This window comes from Primulina tabacum, chromosome 9, assembly GCF_025594145.1.
Source record: "Primulina tabacum isolate GXHZ01 chromosome 9, ASM2559414v2, whole genome shotgun sequence".
In the NCBI taxonomy this organism is placed as follows: domain Eukaryota; kingdom Viridiplantae; phylum Streptophyta; class Magnoliopsida; order Lamiales; family Gesneriaceae; genus Primulina; species Primulina tabacum.
Window position 1 is genome coordinate 32,316,986 of NC_134558.1, and position 15,827 is coordinate 32,332,812.

At 33.3% G+C, this 15,827-nt stretch overlaps 3 protein-coding genes across 5 annotated transcripts; 2 read left to right on the forward strand and 1 right to left on the reverse strand.

Moving 5' to 3' along the window:
- Positions 1 to 3,236: 3,236 nt before the first annotated feature.
- Positions 3,237 to 7,285, forward strand: LOC142555257 (small ribosomal subunit protein mS33-like). Of its 3 annotated transcripts, none has more exons than XM_075666031.1 (4): positions 3,237 to 3,381; positions 3,552 to 3,677; positions 6,756 to 7,006; positions 7,083 to 7,285. In XM_075666031.1, the coding sequence occupies exons 3-4, from the start codon at positions 6,777 to 6,779 to the stop codon at positions 7,171 to 7,173; spliced, it is 321 nt and encodes a 106-aa protein (XP_075522146.1). In that variant the 5' UTR covers positions 3,237 to 3,381; positions 3,552 to 3,677; positions 6,756 to 6,776; the 3' UTR covers positions 7,174 to 7,285. The 3 variants fall into 3 exon arrangements, with proteins under 3 accessions (XP_075522146.1, XP_075522147.1, XP_075522148.1); XM_075666032.1 differs by having other exon boundaries at positions 6,759 to 7,006; XM_075666033.1 differs by having other exon boundaries at positions 6,775 to 7,006.
- A 579-nt stretch (positions 7,286 to 7,864) lies between these two features.
- On the reverse strand, positions 7,865 to 9,606 carry LOC142555259 (uncharacterized). The gene is made up of 3 exons (XM_075666035.1): positions 9,463 to 9,606; positions 8,682 to 8,965; positions 7,865 to 8,032 (listed from the first exon to the last, which is right to left on the reverse strand). The coding sequence occupies exons 2-3, from the start codon at positions 8,938 to 8,940 to the stop codon at positions 7,998 to 8,000; spliced, it is 294 nt and encodes a 97-aa protein (XP_075522150.1). The 5' UTR covers positions 8,941 to 8,965; positions 9,463 to 9,606; the 3' UTR covers positions 7,865 to 7,997.
- Positions 9,607 to 9,696: 90 nt separating this feature from the next.
- LOC142555258 (alcohol dehydrogenase class-3-like) lies at positions 9,697 to 13,811 on the forward strand. Its single transcript, XM_075666034.1, is given in 10 exon segments — positions 9,697 to 9,842; positions 9,924 to 10,060; positions 10,877 to 10,923; positions 11,003 to 11,328; positions 11,550 to 11,632; positions 11,715 to 11,790; positions 12,976 to 13,133; positions 13,227 to 13,388; positions 13,484 to 13,552; positions 13,554 to 13,811. Coding segments are annotated over 10 exon segments (1,254 nt in total). The 5' UTR covers positions 9,697 to 9,808; the 3' UTR covers positions 13,716 to 13,811.
- Positions 13,812 to 15,827: the final 2,016 nt, after the last annotated feature.

Sequence of the window (15,827 nt, forward strand, 5' to 3'; positions counted from 1 at the left end):
GTGATATACTATTTATACCAAATCAATATTGATATTGGATTCTCAAATCCACATACGTTAATGTTTATCAATATTTTTATTGTATCAAGCATACCTTTTCGTTTCATCGTCAATCAAATGATCTTCTAGATCATTAATAAATTCGTATCAACATACGATGAAAATATAATTTGGGTAGACATCATCGATCTTCACAAGTTTTACGTATATATCAATATTTTGTGCCAATTTTATAATTCCTATCTCATTTGAGATAATATATTCTTCTTTGTTATCAATTATGTTCATTGGCACTATCACATTCTTCTTATAGAATGGATCAAATTAGTTAGACAACTTTGAATAATTGTCTTTCTTTATTTCTCTTTGATTAATAAACAAAATACTATAACTAATGAATTAAAATTGAGAAATTGAACGTACCTTTTCAAATTCTTACATGTACTAAGTAGATTTTTCACATTAAATAACGATATCCAGTCTCTCATGAATGTCATTCCATATATTAGATTTTTTGTTTCTACTTTTGCAAAACATATAAAACAACAATATGTAATATAAAATTTTATTATTTATTAGCACTTTAAAATAGAGATAACTTTAATCAAATAATTTTGAGACTAGTCAAAATTATATCCAAACTCAAAATTTAGGAAATTAAGAGCTAACAACCCAACCTGTTCTTAACTAAAAAAAATCTCAAATCAGAAAAATTATCACAAAATTGCATAATAAATTAAAGTAATATCCCATGAAATATATTGATAGAATAAATTATCAAAATTTATAAATTATTTATATCACAAAATAATTTATGTGAATCAAAATAAATGCATGCTAGAAATTTTCAGAATTTAATTGAATCTATTAATTCACTATAAAAAATAAGACATGTTAGGGAGTAGAATAAGAATGGTGAATAACATGCTATGAAACATGGACTTGAAAATCAGTGACAGTGGATAAAAATACATGAATGTTCAAAGCTCAATTCACTGTCATGGTAGTGCACAGACTACCATAATCGTCAATATTTAATATAGCCAATGATTATATGTTAATTGGGTTTATAATTTATTTTCTTTTTCGATTGATGACATTGTGATCTCACTGTCATATATTCTCTTTCAAATATCGTGGTCTCACCGCCACATACTCATATATATTTTATCAAATAATATATGCAGTTCATCATTGAACATGAAGTCATTACAAATAATAAAATAGTGACTAACAATAGATCATGCTTTTTATTTTGATAGATATTAGATCTTTAGTCACATTCTTTAGGAATATAAATAATTTCAGATCTTATATATATATTTTTTAAGAAATTGTAATAAATTTCTCGATTCATAATATCCTTAAAAAACATTCAACCTAAAAGACATTAAATTAATATTTAATACTTCTCAAGAATCTTGTCAAGTCTTGGATCTTATGTAAATATTCTTCATGAATATCAATAAATATTTGATATTTTGATTAATATTTCTTTATAAATATCGATATACTTTGATATAGATCTATCTTTCAATAATATTTATAGATCTTAAATCTGTTATCATATATCAGTCATGAATTTATTTAGATTCTCAATATTTAATCTTATATCATATCTTAATCATGAATTTCTCTCAATATAAAATCATGTTGTGCTACTTTATAGACATCAACATCATGATATTTCATGGTCACCAATATATCAATAATTATAATTGTGCTACTTCCAGAGCACTAACAAATATATCGTAAAATTGAGTATTGACGACACATTGTGCTATTCCAATAGCATTAAGAGAATGAGAAATATGTTCATCCTCAGTTGTTTACGACATCGTGCTGATAATGTGTTATAAATCATAAAAGAAAGAGATATGAGTAGAGAGAATTCATAAAAGAAAAGAGAGAATGAGTCCATACTCAGGTGCAATTTTCATTGAATAGAATCACCCCATTTATAGGGAAAAATTACAACATACAAATTTTTACATATATTATCTTGTTATATTTATCTTGATTACAAATTTTTCAAATTTAACTAAATAAGATAATCATCTAAAATAAAAATAATTTATAACAAATGGATTGATTATGTATTATTTTTAATTTCTTAATAATAAATAAATTTTAATAAATTCCTCCAAAAGTCATCATCCCAAACAACTAATAAGGGCTGAAAAATGCAACCCAAATACATGAAAATATTCACTATCATTTTCGAAAATAACAGGTCATTCAACAAATAAATAAATGTCTCCTAATTTACCACTAGAAACAAATCATAAACCTCAATCAAACTTTAGCATGATATAATATTCTAAATCAATAACTCAAAGGAAAATCCTTTGTGTCAAGTACTTCATAAATTAAACTAATTTGCGGAAACATAAATGGCTTGGATAAATTCTCCCCAACCCTGGACCATCTATCCTCGCTAGTCAATACTACCTCAGTCTTCCTTACTTGCACCGATCAAATCTAGTGATTCTAAGAGCTCATAAAGTTGTTCTAGACATAACAAATAATAAATAATAAAAAGAGACATGCCTTGAACCCATTGACTCTATAGATGGATATATGAAGTTTGTACACTTTATGTTCACTCATACTGATATAAATGCTTCAGATTGAGACATGTAAATCTCTTCCTTAATGTCACCATTAGGGAACGATGTCTTCACATCCATCTGCCATATTTTATAGTCACATCATGCTGTTATGACTAGCATTGTCTTTAATGGACTTGAACATTATGATTGAAGAAAGAAGTTTCCTCATAGTCAATACACTGCTTCTGATTATAATCTTTTGCTACCGATCTTGTTTTGAAGGTTATTACCCTCTTACCCGCCCATAATTTTCTTTTGTAAATCTATTTGCTTAATATGAAAACAATTCCCTCATATGATCATATTTGATTCGAAAACACGAAGTTCATCTCGAACTGCATGACTTCAAGCCATACTGTTAAATCGTCATTCGATAAAGTTTATTTGAAGTTTGTGTCATGGATCACATTGTTATTATATTTCAGTTTTTGTTCAAGACCGAATTATAACTCAAGAACAGAACTTGAGACAATGTCTTGGATTCAAGAACCAATTAGAACACCACTCCTTTAACTCAAAAAAATTTCATTGTTTTTTATTTTTTATTTAATAATTCGAGATTTAATTATAACACCATTTTTAAAAATGACGTTGTTTCTTTTTCCATAGGTAAAATAAAAACTTTAATTAAAACATACATTTCCGTACTCCAAACATCGTCTTGCCTACAACTCCGACATTTTCTATTTCCAGAAAAAAAAAATCGTTCAAATCTGAATTTCAGAAATCATAAAACAAAAAAATCCCCCGATTCTTCTCCATCAAAGAGGTAAACATCTTCCGCTCTAAAATGCTTCTGCAGTTTTTGTTCAACGATTTCTACCACACAAGAATTGAGCATAAAAGCTAACGATAACATATATGTTCTAATTTTTCAAAATTTTCCTCCAGTTTTTTATGAATGACTTCAATTTTTCCCAATTAATTGTCCATCTCCAGGAGCAGGAAATTGACCGACTTTCCGCATTAGTGGTACATAGTGTTGGCCAACTCTACTGTTGCTAAAGTTGAAGCTAAATCCCAAACTCAAACAAAGTATAAGTATTGTTGCCACTGTGCACGGAGGTGAGTATTTTGCACTTTTTTCTATCATTTTTTTTTAACCTCAATTCACCGAGTGACGTATGCAATCATTATTGTCAAGTGCAGTTGAAGTGTTTGCAAAAATGTCCGAATATACGGGAAACCATCACATGCTAAACTAAAAAATAACAAATACAACTTTGGAAAAAGGGTTCCGTAATATGATGCTAACATTTATATTTATCCCAAGGTGCTGAGAAAAAAACTATCTTTATATTCTTGAATGCAAATAGGAAGAATGAATTTGATCTAATTTAAAAACAGTTGAGTTTTGTCAGAAAAATTTAAAACTTCCATCTGGCCTCAAGAGTGTTGATTTAATTTTTAGTGCCCGCTTGACTTGTATGTTCTTGAGGTTTGCAACTTGAGTGGCCAGAATATCAATAGAACAACCAAAGGCCTGTTATTGATGCTGAATTCAGGAAGTTGTTCCACTCGTTCTGGTTTCTCTCCTCAGAATAACTTGAGATGAGACACATTGAATGTGGGTGAATGTGGCTAGGGGGGGTGGGGGGTAGCTGTAAGGTGTAAGCTATGGGCCCAACCTTGGATATCACCGAGAAAGGTCCAAATAACCTTTGACATAGCTTAGGATGCACCTTTGGGCTACAGTAGTTAGCCGATACGGTGCCATTTTTACAAGAACCAGGTCTCTTACTTCAAATTGTTTCTCCTTGCGATGGGCGGCATCGGCAAGTGAGTCTTGCTCCACAACAGTCAGTAATGTACTTCCTCTCGCATACGGTGGAAAAGTGGGAGAAAATCTTCCATATAATGCCTGAAAAGGGATCATCCCAATAGCATTGATGAATTGTGTTATAGTGGTATTCCGCTAAACATAGAAGCTAGACCAAGAGGTTGGTTTCTCTAATACAAATTTTTGTGGCTACTAATGTCGATCAAAATTTCAACTCGGATCTGCTGGTGACTTGCTGTAATAAGGAAAATGCGGGGGTTATATGCATATGTGATAGCATGCAAACTTACATCTTGTTATTCAAGTACCCCACAGTTTGTTTGAAAGTAACCTCGAGATCTTTAATTTCCAGGAACATCAATATCATCCAGAAGGACCATGAATCTATTCTTGCAACGGTGACTGGCATTATATTTTTCGTTCGCGAGTAATACATAGCCCTTTTATCCTTTGTTTTTTCTTATATGTCAGCAGGAGTCAATCGTTTGATGGGGAACTTAGTGGATGGTATAATCTGGTCGCTCGCCTGGGGTTTATGAAACAGCCGCATAAATCATCGTTGTTTGTTTTCCTCATATAGTTGGGCTTTAATCAAAATCATCGTTGTTTTCCTCATGTAGTTGGGCTTTAATCATTGCTTCATTGAGATTCTTGGGAGGTGAGATCAATAGCTCTGTTCGAATATCTGGTTGTAGCTCCCAAATGAAGAAATTTAGGAACATGGATTCAGGGACACCAACAATCCGGTTCATTAATTCTTCGAATTCCGCACAAAATTGAGTAACACGCTTCTTTTCGGTTAACTTGGAAATACTCCCCAGTGGTTCACCATAGATCGATGATCTGAAACGTTCTTTTAGGGCTACCAGAAAGGGTTCCCAACCCATCAGCGGCTTGTTGTGGTCCGTCCATTGATACCATGAAGCAGCTTCATCCTCAAAATGGAAGCCCACCGTACACGAGTTGCTGGAGGAATAACTTTGTAGACCCAATTATGCATGTATTCTCCAGTGAATAATTGGAGATCGAACTTGACCCCTTTCATGTAGAGTAGCGGATCGTACCCTTCGTCCTCCTGTTTGTGATGAAACTCTCCTCCTTCCTTAAGATTGAACGGCGATTCCGTTGTTTCTTCTGAGACATCTTTTGGGACATCTGCCCGTCCTCAAATCCATGTACATCAAATATTGCTCAAGCAATTTGGTGTAACTGGCCAGTTGAGCCTCTGAATGTAGCTTGAAGTTGGTTTTGAGTTGTCACATAGCTTTGACGACTTATTCATTCCTCAACATCACCTCTTGAGATGGACAACGAGAGCACCAATGATAGATTATGTTGTACACTTTTGAGTCCGTGCTAACTCCCAAAACAATACTCAATATTGGTATTTCTGAATGATGGAAGAACAACCCTATTATATCATTATATATTACCTTAATCCCTAATTATTTGCAGCAAAGCAACAAAATAAAACTCAACCGTAAACGTAATAGACTAGTTAGTTATCTCCGCATCCTCACTGAAAACCCGACTCCCTTCCTAAGAGACGTAATCCTTCATCCAGGTGGGTATTTTGCTTCTTCTGGAATGCTTTGTGTTCTTTTCCACATTATGTCCTTCTCTCATCATGTGACTCCCTTTTGAGGCCCCCTCTTTTGCATATTTTAGATTAGATGTCATGAGTTGTATTGCTTTGCTTCCTGTCTTGCTCACTGGGAGTAGTAACTAGTAAATTTCAATTATGGTCATTTCGATTTTTCACAAGTTTGTTAAAATGTCTTGAATCTTTTTTTAATATTTTATTCCAATACGATTTGTTTGGTGTTTTTCTAATTTAATTTAATTTATCTTACACTTTTTTTCAAAGAAATAATTAATATGCGATATTTGAGATCAATTTTCAATTAAAAAATATTGGATATAGTGTTTTATTCCGTTTCATTTCTCAATCGGCTTGCTCAACACTAAGAAAAAGGTAAAACTATCGATTTTCTTGATATTTGATTTTATTACTTTTGTTCTACCTAATAATACGATAAAGAACTGAAGCATCCCAAAGCAATTACCAGTATAAATCGACAGCTCTGTCATAACAGGTACCCGATTTGTTCGTGTTTGGTTTCGGGTTATAACTCTCTGTTTTTTTTATTGATTGGTGAATTAGTTTTTCAAATTTTGCTCCTCTGCTGTTTGATTATATGCCATTGGTGCTTTAGTTTCTCAAATGTTGCACCACTACTGTTTGATTATATGTCAGTCGACAGATTTAAGCAGTTTCGTTGGTAATATATTGTGATTTGCTAAGTTTATTTTATTGAACATTATCAAGGCTATCTGGGTTTTGAAATTTATTGTGAATGAAGTAGGAAATTAATATCCAAGGTATGAGTTTCGGCAGAAGTTTGGGGAGCTTGAAGAATGTGCTGGCTGATGCAGCCTTGAAAGGAGTTACAGAGGCGAGGGCTAGGATTTTTGGTCACGTTCTCAATCCAACGGGGCAAAGGTCTCCCCATAAGATACTGCGCAAGAAGCTGATCGGTGAGAAAGTCGCTGCCTGGTACCCTTATGATATCAAGAAGGATGATCCCCTCATCACAGCTCGTCAAGAACAAGAGTAAGGACATAGTGCTTTAAACAGCGATTTTTGCTATGAAATGATTTTGTATTCCAAATTTTATCGACTTTTGCAGGCGTTTAAACAAACTCGAAATGTTGAAGCGTCGTGGAAAGGGACCGCCAAAGAAAGGCCAAGGAAAGCGTGCTAAAAAGAGCAGCAAATAGCCATGCCTCTGTGAAGTGCAAACTATCGATGTTTTTTTGGAGGATATTTTACCATTTTACATTTGTTGCACCTTTCTCTATTTTCTATGGCATTTTCGATAGAACTAGATTACGGGAAATGAATCAGAGAAAATGATGTTGAATCGGATCAACCTCTGAGCCTTTCTTCATACTTTCCGCATCATTGGAATGCACATTTCATGCTTGTTTTAGCATTGAGCAATCGAATAATAAGTTCCCCAGTCTAAATTTTTTTATCTGGCTTGAAAAACTAATTATTTTGGGCTTTACTTCGGCTCGATTAAGTGCTCGAATTCTAGCTCGGTTCGTGTTTAGTTATCAAGATCAAGTGGAAAGGTTGGAAATTGGGCTCATTGTTTGGAAACTCGTACTATTTTAAAATTCATAAAACTTTAATTAAAACACTCTAATTTACAAGCCATTCAATGAGCTCAGACATCCATTCGATTCTTTTTGTACCTTTTCCTGCCAAGAATTTATGTCATAGGGATGCTACAATTTCCCATGTGAGCTCCGTCTCACTTGCTCTTTTCAATAATTCCACATCTTCTAGATCTTTTTGTATGCTTCTTGAAATAAAACTTCCAAGTGATTATTAGGATTTTCAGTCTCTCTCTCCCTGTCTCTCTCTCTCTCTCTATATATATATATATACACACACACATGTATCTATGTAACAAATTTAAATTGATTCTTACATCAATTTCGCGAGATAATATAAAATTATTAATAAATTTGACACGGGTACAATACCAAATCATTCAAGTAGACTAAAAAAGAGGACACAAAATATAAACCAGCCGTCATTTGTCAAACTCCCAGATGACCCCTCCATCCTCTGCAAAACAAGTAAAAAAAAACTTTCAACCTCAATTTAACCTCAAAACGAGATTAAATGAACAATGAGAAGAAGAACTTGTAGATAAATCATGATGCTGGGACCTTTGCTTTTAAGAACTAGCATCTTGCCGTAAAACCATTAGCTACTTTCACGATTTTATAATTCAATGAGAGAGATTTCACTCAATTCAACAACAATCCAACCTTGAAACCAGTTAGTACAGTAAGTGGGAACGATACCCCATTATATGAGTTGGTCCATGGATCCGTCCCAAATAGTGGGATGTTAGAAGACAAGTTTTTTTACCCCGAAAGGTTTCTCAAAACTAGTAGATGCCATGGGACATGCTCCCAACATTCAGAGAATGTAACAAATGATCAACAATCTTGCGGAAAATTTTAATATTTAAGCACTTTGCAAGACTTGGGTCCATACGTCGAAAAACATGTGATACAGAAGAGAGATAGGCAGATGAGAAGGAAGTTTATTAAAAGGTCTTTGAGACAGGGGTAAGTCTGCCGGAACAAAGGCAAAAATTCAATCATTATCACAGTGTGTGTAGCACCAAGTGCTCTGAAGACATGCAACACATTGAATCCAGTTCAAATATCCAATGAAGAAAAATAATGGAAAGCACAAGCCATACCTTTGACCTTTTTGTTTATCCAGGTTTCTATCACCATGCCAGCACCAATTCCACCAGCTATCCATGCCCCATAAAAAGCAAGGTTATACGGTATAGATCTTCGAGGAAGGAAATAAAACTCTGGGATTTGCCTCATTCTTCTAGGGAGTCGTTTCTTTATAACTGGATCAGAACTGGGATTGGGATCACTGCTTACCGACTCTTCAATAACTTTCCAATCCATTGATTTAGTCGGATCTTTCTCTTCCATGTTCATCATAATCTAATGGTCTTTAATCCAGATTCTGGAGAAAAAAACTGAACATAAATTCAAGAATACGGCAGTGTCCAGATGAACTAAAGAAAAGGATTCTATTCCAAGACTACGAAACAAAAATGAGAGAATCTGAAGAACTCGTCGAAGTTCAAACCATAAGCAAATTAGCTGGAGTTAAGGTCCCAGGAAGGAGTTAGCGAGCAAACTTAAATTTTTACAAAAGCTGTGAATGAATTTCGAAATTCATTTCATTCCACGGACATATGCACCGATGTCTCGATTTAAGGTTGTCTTTTCTAGTGGGATAGCAAGGATGGCAGGCCAATTCGTTGACAGTTTCCAGAATCAATTTAGAAATACAAACAAATCACCTCACCCTAACTAATATTAATAAACAACTGAAATATCTTTCATTGTATGCAAATCTTTACTACGCAGTCAGGATTGGCAAGCTATTCAGGGAATAAATAAATTAATCAACAAAAAAAACGAATTAAAAAATGAGATGAAACTTTCGCAAGATACCAGCTGGGTATGGAAATGTAGGTGACAGGCGGCGGCGTTAGAAGTGGCTTCTATTGACAGCAGGGTCAGCAGATTTGGATGCGGCGGCGATGCGGTGGCCGTTGGGGTTTAGTAGCGGCGGCGGCGGCGAAACTTCTGAGTTTTGACTTCTGAAATTTCATTAAATGGTGGCAAGTATTGGGCCAATTATATTGGACCGAGGCTAATATTATATTCAGGCCCATTAATAATTGGGCTGACCCGAATTCGAGTTTTGGGATTAGCCGATCGATAGTTTTGTCGGTCGGTCTTATCTTCCCTACCAGTCGCACTCTGTAAGTGAATTTTTCTTTGCATTCTTCATGCAATGGCCACTCAAGGTCAAGTGATTACTTGCAAATGTATAGTTCTCATCTCGTTTTCCGTGATTAGCAATCGTGATTTGCAGCTAAGTGTGTGTGTGTGTGTTTTTTTTTTTCCAGCTGCGGTGGCCTGGGAACCCAACAAGCCTCTAGTGATAGAGGAGGTACAGGTGGCGCCGCCGCAGGCCGGCGAGGTGAGAGTGAAGATACTCTTCACTGCTCTCTGCCACACCGATGCCTACACCTTGCGCGGTAAGGTATGTTGTGTTTTCCAGATTCGGATATCCTTATGCTTTTACTGTATCTATGGAAATGCTGAGTTGAATAAAGCTTCAATTGAGGTTTTGGGATAGTGGTGATTTGAATTGTAGAAAATGTGATTTGAATTGTAGAAACTTTGAGTTTGAGATTCAGGCCAAAAAGCTATGGCATGGGCAAGATTTTTAAGTCTATATATATAACTCTTATGAACTTTATCCAACCGATGTTGGACATATTGATACAACTCTATCACGCCCAAGAATGAACAACACGACTTGGACTTAATTCAACTCTAAAAGTTAGCTCTGATATCAGGTTAAGATTGAATATTGGACCTAACTCAACTCTAAAAACTAACTCAAGGGGGAAGTATTGTTCAAGTACATACATGTAACTCTCAGGAACTCTATCCATCTGACGAGGGACATATTAACACTTTTACATTTGGTTTTCGTGAAAAGATGTGTAGATTAATAAATTATTAGTGTCGTTGACCAAGTTTTGTATATTAGTTCATTTGGATTGAGTGGAATATGGATATACTCTTTTGCTTATGTTTGAGAAGCTTTACCACCACCTTCCACTATGTTAAAAAGTGCAACTTGTATTTTTGTAGAATGGGGTGTAACATTTGAAATATGCTCTAAATTGGGTTACTTACCGTGCTCGTCTCATAACCACCTCTAGAAAAAATAGGAATAAGATCAGTAGAAAATTGAAGAATAAGGGAAGGAAATAACTGATCAAGCTAATGCTGTTACTATTTCAATGCCTATGCAGTGTTTCTAATTTGATTTTTTTCATATTTGAAGGATCCGGAAGGTCTGTTCCCTTGTATACTTGGTCATGAGGCTGCAGGGTAGGTTAATTCCTTAATTTTCAGAGAGATGCGCTCCATTTTCTATCAGATTTGACTCTCTTTTTACATGGAATTATAGGATAGTTGAAAGTGTTGGAGAAGGTGTTACTGAAGTTCAACCAGGAGACCATGTCATCCCTTGTTACCAGGCAGAGTGCAGGGAATGCAAGTTTTGCAAATCTGGGAAGACCAATCTTTGCGGAAAAGTAAGGTTAGCTACCGGAGTTGGAGTTATGCTGAATGATCGCCAGAGTCGATTTTCAATCAATGGAAAAACAATATATCATTTCATGGGAACATCAACTTTTAGCCCGTACACGGTTGTGCATGATGTTAGTGTTGCAAAGATTGATCCTGCAGCACCACTGGACAAAGTATGTCTGCTTGGTTGTGGTGTTCCAACAGGCAAGCTACTTCACTTCATTCTTAATTGTTGACCAAGCCAATAAATGTTCGATAATTATACAAATCGCTGGGTTGTATTCAAATTCACAAATTTCTTCCAATCAGATTTATTTTGTGTTCATAAGGTCTACTTGTCTTTAATAAATCTGTCTTAACTGACTTTTTAGTACTACTTTAGTTAATATCTTTGAAATTCACTCTGCGTGATTCGATGCCTATAGGTCTTGGAGCCGTTTGGAATACAGCTAAAGTGGAAGCAGGTTCCATTGTTGCTATTTTTGGACTTGGCACTGTTGGGCTTGCTGTAAAATTCTATAAAATTTATCTAATGAATTTTTCTCTTTGTACAATGAAGTTTGGCTAATTGTTTTTAATTTAGGTGGCAGAGGCCAGTGGGTGCCAAAGCTGCTGGTGCTTCACGAATTATTGGAATAGATATCGACATTAAAAAGTTTGACATAGGTGTCATGTGAACCCTATCATTCCCATAAAATGTTTGCACCTTACAACGGATTCACTGTATGAATAAATACTTTCATTTGTTGGAATACCACCTGCTGCTTTATGTATTCTGCTCTTGCTATTGCCTGTTGTAAAGAGTTACCTAGTTTTCCACCATTGTCGAATGGTTAAATGATTGTTATGATTTGCAACAATTTATTGCCTTCTCAGCAGAGGGGATAAAAACAGCAAAGTACCCTGGAACCTTTCTCAAATGCCACTTCCTGTTAAATCTGTAAATGTAGGTGAAAGCCATTCCTGCAGATGGAAGAAGACTCGAACTAGGCAGAATTGAGCGAAAAGTGTATATTGAGAAGTAAAAATATAGTTGAATTACAGGCATTGCATCACTTATATTTCTAATTTGTTTTCTGAATTATTAACTATCAAAAACAAAATTGTTTACTAACTGCTATTGTAATTTACTATTTCATGTGGAAGTCATGATCAATCACATTAATTCATCAATCTTGCAATTTGACAAACTGAAGTAAATTAGTATGCCCAAATTCTACATTGACTTCTTATATTCGACAATCCTCCAATCCTCCAATCCAAGTCCTGGAACTTGTTTGGTCATCACAATTGCCAAATCTTTTTGGTGTAAATATTCTGAATTGTGCCAATATTTGGGGTCTTATGGTGCTATGCATTTACAAGTTTTTGGGTGGTGTTTTCTTTACTATTCTCACTTGGAGGATTAGTTTTGGGAAAGAAATGCATAGTTTTCTTGTCGAAATTTTCTCTCTAGAATATGAATCTTTGACTGGATTTTTTATGTTGATTATATCATTCCTTGTATATGAATTATCAACTGATGCCATGCCATTATATTTTGCTTTACTATCTCAGCCATTTACGAGCCACACCATTACTAAACAAACATATCCTGCTGTCATTAGAGTTTCCTTGACTAGTTTACTTCTGTGAACATTGAATTTTGTCCATTTTTTTATGTAGTAGGAGTTTTATGACTCAGAGCTAGAGCTATACAGCCCCATTGGCCTTGTGATCTTAGATTAAAGATAATAACTTACAACGAGTTTTTGTTGCGTGTGTCTTAAATTGTTAAAAGTTTTCTTTATTGTACTGTTGATGCCCTAATATTAACTGTTATTTTTCCTTGGTGAAAATCGCGATTCTTAGCAAAGAATATTGGGGTAACTGAATTTATCAACCCAAAAGACCACGAGAAACCAATACAACAAGTCATCGTCGATCTAACAGATGGAGGAGTTGATTACAGCTTTGAATGCATTGGAAATGTCTCTGTAATGCGGGCTGCATTGGAGTGCTGCCATAAGGTATAACACTGGAAATCTCTTTTTTTTTTTTAAACATCTTTCAAATTCTCATCAACACCTTCAGTGATACTGAGCTTCATGATAAACTTGTAGGGGTGGAGAACATCAGTTATTGTGGGAGTTGCAGCCTCTGGTCAAGAACTCTCTACACGTCCGTTTCAGTTGGTGACAGGACGTGTATGGAAGGGCACAGCTTTTGGCGGCTTCAAGAGCCGTTCGCAAGTACCCTGGCTTGTTGACAAGTATATGAAGAAAGTGAGTGCGCTTTAATTTATTCCCAGAACACCATTTTCTCCTCTTTTTTGAAGTTGCTCATTCATTCGGTCCGTTTGCTCTCAACTTTCTTACAGGAAATCAAGGTTGACGAGTACATCAGTCACAATCTGACTCTAGACGACATAAACAAGGCGTTTGATCTGAATGCATGATGGCGTCTGCCTCCGTGTTGTACTCAACGCAAGTATAGCTTTTGATCTTAAGGGTGTCAGAATGTTGGTTTCTTTATTCTCTTCCTCATCTCTATCTATCTTCCACATAAACATGTTTTTTGAGATTGTATCAGCACTTGCACGTTTTACATGATGAGTGAAAGACACTCTATGATACCGCCCATGTTTTCGCTCGTCCATTTGGTTTGTGAGTTCAACTTGATTTCAGTTTCACTTCATTTCTTGAACGCATTCCGAGTACGCCCGATCGTGTACTCGTTTCATTTCACTAGCAAAAAAGCACGTGCATCTGCACGTGAACCCATATTCTAAATAACTAAAAAATAAATTAATAGTAAAAATATTTTTAATCTTTGCATAACTTGATCAAATTCATGAAACAACATTTCGTTCGGAAAAAGATAGATCAAAACAAATTATAAGAATTTGGAATAATGATTTATCAGATTAAGTATTAAATTGAACTAAAATAACAATACAAGTACAATGATGTGAAATGATTTGAATTGATTAAGCAATATAAAAGTGTAAATAGAATTATATGAATATATTTTAATTAATTAAACAATATAAGAGTGGAAGAAAACATTTTAGTATATGATGTTGATATTTATCTACTCATTATATCAATTAATTGATAAATATGTTCCTAAAATGTAAAAATTACATCTTGAAAATCTAAAATAGTATTTACTTATAATTTGGAATAATTAAGAACATATGACAATAATTTTTCATTTTAAGTTTTATTCTAAGAGTATTAATTTTTATTGTGAATATCGGTACGGTTGACTCGTCTCACATATAAAAATCGTGAGACATTCTCACAAGAGACTTACTCTACACCAACATAACTTCCAATTTAGTTATGTTTACGTTATACTAATAATTATTTGTAGGAACATCTTGCTCTTACTCTTTTTGACTCATTTGTGTCATTTTTTAAAACAATTTTATAATAATTTTATCTATGTACCATTTGACTCTACTTTTTTTTCAACATATAATAGATACCGTCATTGATTTTTTTTTTTAGAAAAATAAGCTGAAAAAGTATCAATTGTGATAAAATTTGTGAATAATCTCAAATTTTTATTTTTTTTTCAAATTAAGTGTTTGTTGATTTTTTTTATTTAATGTGTGCTTACCTTTTTGTCAATATAATTGTCATTATATACTTGTATGTAAACAACTCTACAAATACAAATAAAATGTCATGACATTATTGTTATGATCGAGTACTATTTGATAATATATAAATATGAGGAGACTTAAATAAAATAGAATCTATGAGAGTAATTAAAACAATTAATCATTCAATTTATTTTATTTATTATCAAAATTAGTGGGAAAAAATTTATGAAAAAATCGATTGATTTTCTACATATTTCTTTCTCATTTTAGCAATTGTACAACAATATTTTTCTAGCATCACATCATCCGATGTATGTGGATGAACGATTCATTTGTCCACACTTTTATAGATACTTCTTATTCAAATTTATTAATTTCTTATTAATATTATTTAAATTCACAATTAAATTTAGATTTATAATATATTATATTTGTTCATGCATTTAGAAATTAATAGTTTGGCAAAATAAATTTAAAATTTTGATTAAATATAATTTTATTTTCAATTCAAATTTTGTATTTAATTTAAAAGTAATAATGATTATTTTAATTTTTAATTTTTTCATTTGTCAATATTTAATTTAGAATTTATTTGAATGACTCTTCGTTCAAAGCACTCAGATACTTTATCATGAGTCCTTCATAATTAAAATTTATTTTTAATAATTCATTGAATTCAAATGATAGTGAAATAGAACAATAAATAACATAATTAATTTAATTTAGAATTTAAATGAAAGTCCAAGAAAGTTATTAAAATGGAAAAAAATAATTGATATTAATATTAAGTAAATTTAATAGTATGTTTTTTTAAAAAAGTAGCTCAAACATTTAAAAACATGGACATGACTTATTTGCTACATATAAATTAAAATATGAATATAACTCAACTTTATTTACAACAATTAGAAAAATTTTCTATCATCCACACATTTATATGTATATAATATATAATTAAATAAATTTTTTTAATGAAATATGAATTAATTAAATATTATTAGAATGAAAGAAAGATAAGGGAAGAAAGTCAAAATCACAAAATCATAACCATAAAACGTGGTTAATTAGTATTAATTATTAATTAATAGACTAAATGTGAAACTACCACATA

Coding starts and splice junctions, on each gene's coding strand:
- LOC142555257 (XM_075666031.1), top strand. CDS start 6,777: ATGAGTTTCGGCAGAAGTTTGGGGAGCTTGAAGAATGTGCTGGCTGAT. Junction 7,007..7,082: donor ACAGCTCGTCAAGAACAAGA/GTAAGGACATAG, acceptor CGACTTTTGCAG/GCGTTTAAACAAACTCGAAA.
- LOC142555259 (XM_075666035.1), bottom strand. CDS start 8,940: ATGATGAACATGGAAGAGAAAGATCCGACTAAATCAATGGATTGGAAA. Junction 8,033..8,681: donor GATAAACAAAAAGGTCAAAG/GTATGGCTTGTG, acceptor CTTGTTTTGCAG/AGGATGGAGGGGTCATCTGG.